At 43.8% G+C, this 13,380-nt stretch overlaps 1 protein-coding gene across 37 annotated transcripts in view; it reads right to left on the reverse strand.

Moving 5' to 3' along the window:
* LOC100118566 (coiled-coil domain-containing protein AGAP005037) overlaps positions 1-13,380 on the reverse strand; it is a 1,551,999-nt gene that overhangs the window by 501,747 nt on the left and 1,036,872 nt on the right. For all 37 annotated transcript variants that reach the window (XR_004345134.1, XR_004345131.1, XR_004226356.2 and 34 more), the window contains one exon: positions 11,760-11,942. Coding sequence is in view for 30 of the 37 variants with exons in the window: in XM_032601341.1 (XP_032457232.1) it covers positions 11,760-11,942 (183 nt within the window). In the remaining 7 variants the exon portion in view is untranslated. The remainder of the gene's footprint in view (positions 1-11,759; positions 11,943-13,380) is intronic.

A 13,380-nucleotide genomic window follows, 5' to 3' on the forward strand; every position in this document is an offset into this window, starting at 1 on the left:
CTTGATTTAGATTTTTTTATTTCCCCGATTTTGTGTCGTTTTTGTTCTTGATTTAGCTCCTTGTTTTTCTTCATATTAACACCATCTCTCTGCCGTTTAGTGGATTTATTAATTTGATTGAAGGTGATTTCGCGCACAAGCTGAGTTTTACTTCGCTGATACTTATTGTTGCTCGCGGCGGTTGAATCCCTGCGTCGGGCGCGGTCTGCTTTCGGTCGTTCGTCCCGCACCCTGATACGATTGACCTGCTTCGTTTCCCTGCGTTTCGCGCATCTTGTTGTTATATTCTCTTTTTCTACATTCTGCTATGAAGTGGCCCTTTTTCTTGCAGTAATTGCATGTGGGTTTGTTCTCGGCGCGCGCATTTTCGTTCGGGAAAGTTACTCTTTCTCTGTGAACGTATTGCTCCCCTTGGTTTTGGGGCGTAGTCCGCGGCGGCCATGGCGTCTGTCTCGCATCCTGCATCGCGCTATTGTGAGGCCCCTCCCTCGGGTTCGTTTGCGGTCGGACTGGTGATCTTACGGTTTCGTTATTCGGAATCTGATTTCTGTACCAACATTTTTGTGCTGTATGGCCTTTATTACTACAGATTTGGCATTTTTCTATAGCTTGAGGGTTTACTACGCAAATTTGAGCAGTATTGTTTTTTTGATCCTGATTTTCTTGATAGCATGCGAAATCACGCTCTATTTCTGTTGCATGGATAATTGCTTCGTTTACGTCATTAAATTCGCCAAGCCGCGTGCCAATCTAGTCCTTTCTTGAAATAATATATTAATTTTCGACTAAGTTCCGCGTTAAAACTTGGCGTCGCTTTTCTTTCCATATTCGCTGCGGCCTTGATGTTCACGTCCAAAATTCGGATTTTATTAGAATAAGTAACGACTTTTTCTCCCGTTTTTTGCCTTATTTTCGCGAGTTCTCCGAGTAGTTCGTCCGTTGATTTTCCCGAACCGAATGTTGATTCGAGGTGCTTACTAATTTCTCTTACTGATCTGAATGTTTTATTGATTGTTGAGTTGTATGCGTCGCCGTCTAATTTCGAGTAAATTACTTTTGCAAGTTCGAGTTCTTCCGCAGTGAGCAGTAAGTAAATCTCGCATCACTTTTTCTGCCGCTTTACTATGTAAGACGCTTACCGACGACTGTTATATGCGTCTGCGCTAGATTGTAGTAAGTTTTCTCTCGGTCTGAAGGTGTTTATTCGCGGTGTCGAAAACTGAAATTTTTTGACCAACTGCGTCCGGATTTATTTGTTTATTCGATGAATGTCCCGTTTTGTTTAAATTCTCGTAGAAGGACATAGTATTGCTTGGAAGGCCTAATGTTTGATAATCCTCCGTAATTTCTGCTCTGAGAATTAATTCCGGTATATACCTTCGTCGTCGCCCGCCAGGAATTTATGTAGCGACGTCGAATTTACGCGAGCTGCTATGAAATCCCCTACGACGTTAACTAAGGTTCTGCAATTGACTATTTTTTCGATTTCCTCCCTGTCGAGTTCTGCTTCTAAAGCGTCGCATATCGCGGCGCGCGTTTGTATCATCGTTCACTGCGGTTTTTTGGTCGAACACTTTACTTTTAGTTCGCGAAAGTATGCTGCGTATTTCTTGATGTACCGATCGTCCCTCTGTACGCCAGGTTCTAGTGCCTTCGCGTTTATCTAATCGCGCTTGCTTCTAATAGTAAAAACCAAAACCGGAAGGGGCCCCCAATTTTTGTTACGTCCGGGTGGCCGCACAGAGCGAATACTCGCACGATAGAAATAATTACAAACGATAGAAATAATTACAGTCCGCTCACGCGATACCGCCTAGGGAAAAGGTAAAGAATCGCGCGACTTGACCTGTAGCTCGGCTGACTGTGCGGTAGTGATAGCTCACGGAGTAACGAAACACAGAGTGACTTCTAAATGTATTGGATTAGCTAGGTTTAAACACTATGTACTGACACAATAACGTTGCATGCGACACTGACGTGAATTTGAGAAGATTAATAGGAGAAACGACTTACCTTGACGAAGCTGACTTGTAGTCGCGAGTCGGGCAGAGCTTCGCCCTACCAGTAGGAACTCCGGGTTACGAAAGAATACCTCCTTGTTCTCCATTGGTATTTATAGGGATGAGGGTAATGGTTTTCTTTATTGTAATTTTCCTTATTGTTGTATCGATTTCCACTTATTTGGGTCGTTTGTCTGAGATTTATGGCCTCCTTATTGTCCGGTAGCTCTGGGCTATCTCCCCTTGTTTGACCTAGTTTATTCAGGATTGTTGCCCTTTCATCTGTCACCGCGCGTGTCAGTGGCTTGGTTGTTTTGTCGTGCTCTGTGTTGCCAACCGTTGTTGGTTCGTTGGCCTCTGTTATGCCTGCCGTGGAATATTCCCAATTACAGTGGTGAGGTACTTCGTTGGTTGAACGTGTTATCCGTGTGTGCGTTGACCGGCCAGTCTAGGTCATATTAGGTTGACGTGACAGCATCATAAACACTGTTTTCTTTTCAGGCACCTCCACACCCCTCATCATAGCCCTTACATTCCCCTCGATCAAAATCAGCAAATTATCCGCATGCGCAACCACTTTTATATTAATTTCTTTTAACTTATTGAGCAACTCATTCATACACCACAAGGGTGGTCCTGTGATCGACCCCTGTGGACATCTCTGCTTACATTCTTTCAAATAACATTCATTCCATTACACATACACACCCTCCTATACCTTAAATAATTCCTCCATACCTTCATTTCCGCTTTTGTACAACCATACACAACTAGCTCCTCCAAGATCACACGCCACAACAAATAGTCAAACGCACCCTTAAAATCTACAAACACTCCTGCAACATATTTAGATTCATTCACTGACACGCACTCTTTCACTCGTTCCCATGCATCCTCTGTACATTTATTCTTAACAAATCCAAACTGGCATTCATTCCATTTTTCATTTATACACGCCATCATTTATGCAACAAGCATCCTCTCCAGGACCTTACCCAGGCCACTTAACAGACTTATAGGTCTGTATGACCTGGGTTCGATTCTATCCTTTCCTGACCCTTTTAAAAACACAATCACTCTGGCCTCCTTCCACTGTTGTGTAAAGAGGCCTTTACTAAAACAGCCATAAAATACACATTTCACATATTTAGGAATCACTCTACACTCACATCTTATCATCTCATTTGTAATACCATCCATACCTGGTGCCTTTCTTACACACATCAACCTCACCGCGCTCATAAACTCATTCATACTAAATTCATTTTCGTCAAACTCATTTAGAACTCTTTCATTTCCTCCCCCTACCTCGACAGGTATCCAGTCATGGGGGGGGGGGGGGGAATTAATTCTACAGTACATTCACACTTTCATTCCAATCTTTAGTCCATCCATCACCAACTTTCAAAGTACTTAGAGACTCATTCTTCCTTTTACCTATGCACACACTAATCACCTTCCACACGTCATCCCTACTCTTATTTCCCACAAACTCCCCTAAATTTTTCTCTTTCGCTTTATTCATCATTTCATTATACTCACTCACACTTGTCTTCCATTCAGTCCATTTTTCTCTCACATTCGCGCCCTCTCTTCTTTTCTCCTTCTAATACTTCTTCTTTATCTTCGCTACTTCCCATTTTGTCCCCTTTAACTCCTTATTCCACCATACTAATCCCTTCCTTATCAATCCTTGTTTAAGCCTAATCATGCATTCATCATTCGCTTTCTCCATCCATTCATACAACATGTTTATCCTATCCTCCACAGAGAGACTACGGAAATGTTCAAATCCACAGTCCTCTGCGGAGGACAGGACCATTCCCCCCATACACGCCTCAGTTACACTTACATGCATTCCATCTTTTACACACATTATCATTTATTTCTGTCTCTCCAACCACCGTCCGCATTCTAATAAGAAGCCTTGCTATGCCATAAACTGGTCGTGGCATTCCAATTAACACACACTTTCCGTTCATATATCTAATTAATCTATCCAAATACTCTACACATTCACTCATATTTCCCACTCTTGCGTCATTCCCCTTCTTTTTCATCCTCACAATTTTCACCTTCTCTTTCACTTCTTCCGTCCTCGCTAAACCATCCAAATTTTTTTGGGCTAGTTCCTCAAGAGGGTTGGTGTCGGTCTCCGACGAAGAAAGGTCGTAAACGATCACCTTGGGATCAAACCGTCTTGGCGCATCAGCACGCAAGCCGGCAAGTTCGGACAAAGAGCGGCACGGCTCAATTCGAGGAAGAGAGAGTAGCCGTGAGGTCGGAGAGGCGCCGCGGACGGAGCGGAGGTCTGCCTTATCGGCGGGCTGATGAGCAGGCCGCTAGAGCAATTCGTGCGAGAGCGAGAAAGAGAGAGAGTGCGAGTAAGCGCTAAAGCGTGCGCGACGCGAGTGCAAGTGAACCGCGTCGACGGAGAGGTACGTGGAGGCAGCAAGCCTCAAAAGAGTGCAAAAGCACGTGTGCGTGTGTGTGTGTGTGTGTGCGAGCGGCGAAGACGAGTCGGCCGGGAGACCGACGGCCGCAGTGTATAAGCCGAAGCGAACAATAGCCACGTCAGTACGTGTATAAGTGTTATTCGCACCGAGAGACCGGAGTTGGCAGTGCTTTGGTTTCTAGACGATCTGCCGCAGGAAGCACCCCGAGGCCAATTGCCTCCGTCAGCCGGGGGTCTGTAGAGGAAAATGCGGTGGGGAATAATGGGTCCGATTTCTCGACGGAGATAGATTCGGTGCGAAGCGGGACAGGAGGCAGCACCATATTCTTGCCGACGTGCACGCGGCTGGATCGGATGTCGAAGTCTTTACGACGCGACATGGTCCGATTAATATTTCGGTTACAACGGCTCCAACGACGAGCATAATAACCACGCAAGCGCGGGATTCATTTAACAGCGCAAGGACTAGCATTGACGCGAGTTGCTGTGCGGCCCGGAGATCGAGTACACGTACTACGCGGCGCAGATAGTACGAGATGGCGTCCTTTCGACGGCGCCGAAGTTGCGAGACGATCGGCTCAACGTGAGAGCCGCCGCCGCGCCGAGAATGCAAGCCCCGAGAGCACAAGTGTTCTGAGTGCAGGCGCCGAGAGAACAGCTGACGAGGTCTTCTGAGAGTCAGAGAGATCGTGACGCGCGAGAGACAACACTGTAGTCTCTCACTACACAACTGTAGTCTCAGCTGCGGCGGCAACAAATGAACTTAACGATACGCTTTATTATACGCCAGCCGGAGGTTCGCCGATGGGGCAACGGGGAGTAAACCGCGTTCACGCCATATTTTTCAACATTAAACATTAAATCTCAATTAAAAAAATTGTTAGAAAATCCTATTCTGCAACCTCACTTAAATTATTACACTTCCTCACTTATATTAATTTTTCATATATTTTCAATACCGATGGATGCCAAGCGAGTGATTCAAGCCCCGTTAGTGTGTGGCCAGTTTTTTTTTTTTTATTAAATAAATGAACTACCGCCAAGGGTACGTGATGATAACATCATTTTAGCAGGACTGTGGGTGAATGAAAAAAATCCCACAATGAATATATTGTTACCACCTTTAATAAACGAGCTTAACGATTTATCGTCACAAGGACTGGAAAAAAATTAAATAATAAATTCAAAATTTATTCCTCTTGGATGCTGTGTGACTTTGATATGCAGGTGCAGTCTGCTAAATATGAAACAGTTTAATGGACATTTTGGTTGTTCATTTTGCTACCATCCAACTGAGAACGTTGATGGTTTAAGAAAATATCCTCTAAATCACTCATTTTATCCTCATCGAACTCATAACAATATATTCGAAGACATGCTTTCTACACGCGAAGAAGATAAAGTTACAGGTTAAGTAACAATAAAAGAAGTCAGTGGAGTTAAAGGTGTCTCAGCGCTTATAAATTTCGATCAAGGAGGTCGACGCAAGCGGCGGACATTTACTGCAACCAGCATGGGCACTCATTAGACGCATGCGTTGCGCTGGTTCGGCACGCGTCCGAGCGAGCGATCTCCAACCCCTACTAGAAAAAGAGTAGTAATAATAAAAATGCTGGGTCGAACAATAAAAATGCCAACGCCGGTGCTGATAATAATAAGGACGCCAACAACGCTAAGGACGAAAATAAGGACGACAACGACAACCATAATGGCAATGGCAACGGAAATAAGTCCAATCAGAAGAAAAATGAAAACTGATACAATAAAAATCGTTGCGACAGCTCGGCCGAGAATAAAAACCGAGACTCAGATCGCGATACCAAAAATAATTCCGGGATTTAAACTAGATTTACGATCTTCGCGATCCTCAAGCGGCGAGCGTCTAGACGAAAACCGGGATGAGAAGCATTGCTTTTTTTTGGCAAAAATTAAATTCCTTACTACACGTAGACAACCTCCAATTGTTTCCGTAAATTGCCCGCAGTTAAGAAAACGCACGGGAAATTTTTTCGCTGACTTTGGTGCAGTTTCTTCATCGTGAAAGTCGGGGAGCTAGCCCCGGCTACTCGTACGATAACAAAAAATCATTAAAGTGCAAGGTGTGACCGACGGTACTGCGTACACGCTCGGCCAGGCGGTAGTGCAGCTGCAAGGGTTGCTTTGCAATGTCCACGTAGTATCCAACGATTTCCCTATAAAAAATAGCGGAATCATTGGATGGGATTTGATCAATGCACGCAAGGGTTGTGTCGATGCTGCAAACAAATGTCTCCAACTGGGCGACATTAAACTACCGTTCGAATCCGCCAAGCTGGTCATAATCCTCGCACGAGTTAAAATGGTTATAGGCGCGCGCGTACGGAACGACGACGTGAATGTCGGGTGGGTCCCTCTGCAGAACCTTCACCCCAACTTACTTTTTGGTAAATTCACGGGTGAGAATATCAACGGCCGCGTATACGCGGAGTGCATCAATATCAGCGATATGGGAATTACGGTTGCTACTCCTACGGTAAAGTTAGAGGAGGTCGAAACCGCCATTAGTAACACCACTCATCGATGAGGACGGCGATGCCGACAGCGATGCGAAATTTTTCGTCAAAGTAAGAAGAGTGATGAACTCGGATTAGCACATCGAAAAATACCAAGAGATCCACCAATTAAACGAAAAGCTGCAGGCCGATAACGAAGCCAGACGCTTTTGAGTCGACGAGATTATGCGGTTGGCCAATCTCGGGGGGTGTAACAAAGAGGAACGGGCGTGCATACGCCTGATTGTTGACTAGTACGCGGGTGTGTTTGGCCTTGAAGGTGAGACGCTCCCTGCGATTTACTTGTTACAGCACAAAATTTTGCTATAATCGAACAAGCCAATCCGGAACCATCGCTTTCGCTTCCCTCCTGCTATAAAGGAGCACATGCTCAGAGAGCTTGCAAAGCTTCGCGAGCAAAACATCGTTGTACTATCCAACTCAAATTACTTCTTGTGACTCTGGATTCTTCCTAAGAAGCCGGAGGCGCAGGGTAATAAGAGGTTTCGATTGGTCATCGATTATCAAGCGCTAAACTAGGAGACCGAGGGCAGTTGCCACCCGCTTCCGTTCACTAGCGACGTACTCGAGCATCTCGCTGCAGCTAACTATATAACTATCATGGACCTCAAACAGGGGTACCACCAAATTAAGATGCATCCCGATTTCGCACACCTGACCCACTTCGGCATTTTACGTGCTCAACGGTAAGCACGGCAACCAGCTTTTGCAGTTTGACAGCATGGCTATGGGCCCCAAAGAGGCCACTATAACCTTTACCAGGGCGATGTCGCTGGCGATGGCGGGTCTACAGGGCAATGAGGTCGAGATTTATCTTAATGACCTCATGGTTTTAAAATCGATTGTTATTAGCAAATATGAGAGTTGAGCCAAAAAAATGCCAATTCTTGAAAACAGAGACTCAGGTGCTCGGGCATATAGTCGGTGGCGGTCTCATAAAAACCAATCTGGCTAAAACCCATACCATGGCAAACTATCCGACGTCGACGGATGCTCGAAAGCTAAAGCCAGCGATCGGCTTGTTTAGCTATTATCGCCACTTCATCAATGGCTTTTCTAAAATCGCGTATCTACTATTCAGATTCCTGCAAAAGGACGTAGACTTCGTCTGGGGAGAAGCCGAGCATGCCGCGTTTGACTCGTTGCGAAAGTTCATGTCAAAGGAACCGGTACTCAAAGCGCCGGACCTCTTGCAGCCGTTTCTCGTAACTACGGATGGGTGCGTTTTTAAGCCAAGGCAGAATTGGTTCAGACCAACACGCAATCACCAATCACGCAAAAGTTTGCCAGCAGTCGTTTAGCGCAAGCAGCTCGATAGGCAACGCCAAGACCAAGGAACCACGCAACAAAAACGCGCTAATTTTCCATTAAAGCGAGTTTTTGGCAGTCCGAAACGAACACGATGATTTGTATATATGCCGCGCAAGCTCGAGCGAACGCGAGCATATTGCGCATGCCTCGCGTATATACTCTAAGCGCATACTATACTGTATACTCGGCTGTACCATACTCTCTCTCTTTCTCTCTCTCTCTCTCTCTCTCTCTCTCTCTCTCTCTCTCTCTCTCTCTCTCTCTCTCTCTCTCTCTCTCTCTCTCTCTCTCTCTCTCTCTCTCTCTCTCTCTCTCTCTCTCTCTCTCTCTCTCTCTCTCTCTCTCCCTCTGCCAAATTCATGTGAGTACACAAAGTCCTGCTCTGCTTTGCTTATTTTTCTCTGCACTCTTACTGCCGATGGCACGAATGGACGACTGTCTACCAACACGCGTACAATTGTACTGAACATGAAGAGCTGGTCAATATTAAGCCCAGAACTCCGTCGAACTTTTTCCGAAATAACGGCGACCTAACATATAACGATGATTAATCGCGAATCTTTTGCTTCGAAATAATCGCGATCAATCACAAAACTAATAACGTCGCCTTGCGGAACGACGAGGTGACAAGAACGGTCCATTTAAATAAAATTGAACGGCCCAGCGAGCTGCCAGAGAAGCCGCGACTTCTGAACCGGACCCCGTGGAGCAAGACGTTTTTGTTACGGTTTTTTTGCGCGTCCCCGGACGGCTATCGCAGACACGGTATCTCACGCGAGATCTCCGGACGAATCAGCGGCGATCCCGATTATAAAAGTGTCAAAAAATTTTGTATTATTTGCGAACGGTCACCTAGTTTATCACGTAGCGATGCCCTTAATCGCCATTAAGAAATTTGTGCTGTTTAAGGCCTCGCCCGTGCCCGCTATTCATAAAATTTTAAATATTTCTGACATGACCGCTTATATATGGCTTGCTTACACATACTTCGGCACGTTGATCGCGGTCGACCTAGAAGCGATGCGCGACGTGTGCGACAACGCAGTATGCGAGGTGAGAAACGCGGCCCACTGGGTTATAGAGGACCCGGGCGTATGCGTCATAAAAATCAAGCATTTAAGAGACGCGTTTTGGTTGAGGCTGCATAAGAACAACACAAATCACGTCGCCCCTCCGCCTTGCACACTTTTACCCAAAAAGTAAACGCATCCTTTTTTGGCTCATTGCATTTCAGTATGTCGCAGTTAATCGCGCACATGAACGAATCCGCGCACACGATGACGGACTTGCAACAAGCAATTGAAAACAAAGCGAAGGTTTGCGCCGAAAGTGCCCACGGCTCCGAAATGGAAAATTTAAAGGCTGGGGCAGGCTTGCGCGACATTACAGCCAAAGCTCGCAAAATCGCGTATAAGAAAGCGACAGCTTTTGAGCTGCGAAATCTCAACGACAACGCATGGTCGATCGACTGCTCGTCCTGGACTTTGATCGGCGTCCTCATCATTGACTTAGTCCTGATCTAGTGCTTTTTGCAGTACCGAGGGGGTAAGCCCATGCGCGACCTCATCAGACAGCAGAAGGCGATGATGCAATTGGAAATGACGCGCCAGTTCCGCCGTAGAACAGACAAAATAACGGTCTATCAGTGATACACCTTTGAATAAAATTATAACGAATATAATAAGCCACAACTAGAACTCTGATGCCACACGCCGAACCAAACGGAAAAATGTCTCTGTGACACTATACACGCGCATGGGAGCGCGCTGCGAACGAAGTAGCACAAGAACTGGTGCCAAAACAGCACTAGGTCTGTGCTGCATCGGCTTTGCTTAGACCGTTCTTATGCGGCACGATTGTGTGCACTAATAGCACGCGTATGTGCTGTATCGGCATGATTTAGCGACTCTCATTCTGCACACGAGTGCCGGTGTCCCCCCTGTCTCACGTTTTTCCGTGTATTAAAACGTATACATTAAAATATAAACAAAATTTCATATTTAAATAATACATAATTAATTATCCATATTTTTCCGTATTCAATACCCAAAACATTTTTTTTCAAAAGTGAAAACCTTGGCAAGAAAAAGACTAATAAACGTAGTGAAATCTCTAAATATTATATGTTAATCCGGACCTGCGAACAGGGAACATTGTTTTCCTCTACAGGATCGCGGCGTTATGATGGATTATTGTATTAATAATTGCTGCATTATGACAGCCTGCGAGTTTTATAAATTAAAATGTCAAGTAAATGTTTTTTGCTATACGCATTAAGATATCATTTTTTGGGAAAACTAATTTTAACTTTAATTTTATATCTTAATGCGTATAGCAAAAAACATTTACTTGACATTTTAATATTTTGAGATTTCACTACGTTTATTAGTCTTTTTCTTGCCAAGGTTTTCACTTTTGAAAAAAGTTTTTTTGGGAGATTCCGCATCTTTTACAAAGCATATCCTCCTTGCTATTGCACTTCATGAAATCTTGATCTATTCGATAGACAATAAGCTACTATTGCTTTAGACATTGATCGCCGAGTAGCAGACGAATGTCGGTAAAGTAGATGAACCACTTTAACCACTGGTGTATAATACCTAACCTCACCGGAAGTCACGTGACCGGAGGAGACGAAAAACATCGGAAGAGGATGGAAACTCTGAACAAAAAGTAATATACCGAGAAAATTTTCAACTTGCAATATTAAGTTAATAACTTAATATTTTTGGATGAATCTTTTTAATCATGAAAGATTAGGTTAATATATTCAAGTAGATACCAACAGATTGCGCATACGCGCAATAGTAATGATTTAAATGCTCTCGAAATTTTTTTTAAGGTTAAAAAATCCCAATTTCAGAGTATATAGGGTTGCGCCGTCGACAAATCGTACTTCGTACTTTTTCTTGCCAGCGTGGCGCTGTCGCGCCCCTTGATCATTACAAAACAAATGACAGCTTAAAGTCAGCTACTCCAATTTTTTTTCAGAATTTTTCACTGCGTGAATTGCCACAAATCGTGATTTATGAAATGATGCAGGCTTGCCACTACAAAATTTGAGAAAATAAATACGCGCCCCCAGATTTGTTAGTCTCGGATCGGATCTCGAGATTCGTCGTGCTCAAGGCGGTTTGCCAGATTCATCGATTCTGAAGCGGCTTGTGAGATTCGTCGTGCTCGACGCGGCTTGCCAGATTCATCGATTCTGGAGCGGCTAGACAGATTCGTCAATTTGGAAGCTAATTTAGCAAAGACAAACACATATACTTATGAGATATTTTATAATAAAGATAATGGCAATTTTTTTAATTACTTGTTTTAATTATTATTTACGTAGTTGCTTTATGAAAAATCAGTTGTGTTAAAGTATGACTAACACGAAATCAACATAACTTTGTTGAATTTTCTATAAGTATTAATTGATATACGAAAAATTACCGTTTAAGTGTGACGAGTGTACCAGTCAATTTTTTGCAGCGTTTCAGAGCCGACTCTAGCCGATCTGGTTCCTCTTTCAAGAATTTTTCTTCTCTCATGACTTTTTCCATCTCTGAGCTTAGCAGACCCTTCATACCCTCTTGCAGATTCGGAAAACGAACTTTTAAATCAGCGACAGTTTTACTATTAAAAAAAAATATATAATATAAGACTAAACCTTTATTTAAGATATATACATTGTAGTTTTTTTATAAATATTTGACAATATGATGATACATAGTAAAATATTAGAAATATAATCCGATAATGAGTTAGAAATTATAAATGTTGATAATTTGTGTACACTTGGGGACAAAATAAGTTGAAATATTACTAATTTACTATATCTCTCGCGATCGTCTGTAATGACAGTTACCTCGTAAGGTTTGACTCAACTGTCAAACAGAAACCAAGTGCATTAATCAAAAAGGATTTATTTTTTCTGAAGATATTATTTTGAAAAAGGTCTCATGTCTTCTGCGACTTAGCGACAGTGCAGGCTGTTTTCTAATAAAAGGGCAGCAGACGATCAAATCGTCAAAACTACGACGCTTGTTAGCTGCGCCTACACTCTTGCATAGCCAAATCTTTCCGTAGTTCAGCCACGTATGATATTTAGAGAAAAAGGAGCTTTTGGTCAGTAGTAAAGGTGATAGCAAAGAGCAATAAACAAGGGTAATAACGCAAAATCCAAGTTGTTTATTCTTTTCAAGTTTTATTTATTTATTCACCTTGTACGGAAAAAAATTTCAAAGGCTCAACCCTGCTATACTATATAACTCCATCGATCGCATGTATTTATAACTATACTATACTTCCATACCGCAGACGCTCAACGCTTTGTAGCCTCAGACTGCTGACCCTCGCCAGCTCCTTGTCGCGTTCTGCCATCTTTGTAGAACTCTAGCTGGGAAAATCCGGGGGGTGGGGGTCGAAAATTAGAATCCCGCCTATCCGTTATATAAAAAGAGAAATAAAAGGGAAAAATAGAGAAGAAAAAAAGGGAGACGAACCGGTTTTAGTTTTCCTTCGCGCGAGATCGCAGCAAAACGACTATTTGCGGTGTTAGATTTTTCGTTGAGCCTTTTGGTCGCCCGCGTTTCGCTTTGATAATGTCTACCGGAGGAGCGGTAGCCGTCGGAGGGCTACTGGCTTCCTTCGCGTTGTGACTCTGACCGACCGGCGAGCAACAACTACGCGCGTTTTTCTTGGCCTACAGCATTTACGTGGCGCGACCACGTTTACATCCAGATCATATGACGACGCATTATCACTAGTAGTTTCCTCTTGAAGGTCTTCATTGGTGAGCGATTCATCTTCATCCGAGTAGCGTTTGAAGTCGACGAGATGGGTCTTCTTGAACACATCTCCAGTGTTACTTTCGAGTCTGTAGACATCCTGACCCAGTCGAGCAGTGATTATAAACAATTCAACATACTTCGGAGCTAACTTGGCATTCATGACTTGAACAGCTGATGACAAAATGCAATTGCGCTTCCAGAGTAAGTCGTTGATTTTAAATTCAACTTGTCTGCGACTTGCGTTGTAGTATTTCGATTGTCGTTCTGTTGCACGTTGCTCT

This window comes from Nasonia vitripennis (assembly GCF_009193385.2).
Source record: "Nasonia vitripennis strain AsymCx chromosome 1 unlocalized genomic scaffold, Nvit_psr_1.1 chr1_random0005, whole genome shotgun sequence".
Lineage (NCBI taxonomy): Eukaryota > Metazoa > Arthropoda > Insecta > Hymenoptera > Pteromalidae > Nasonia > Nasonia vitripennis.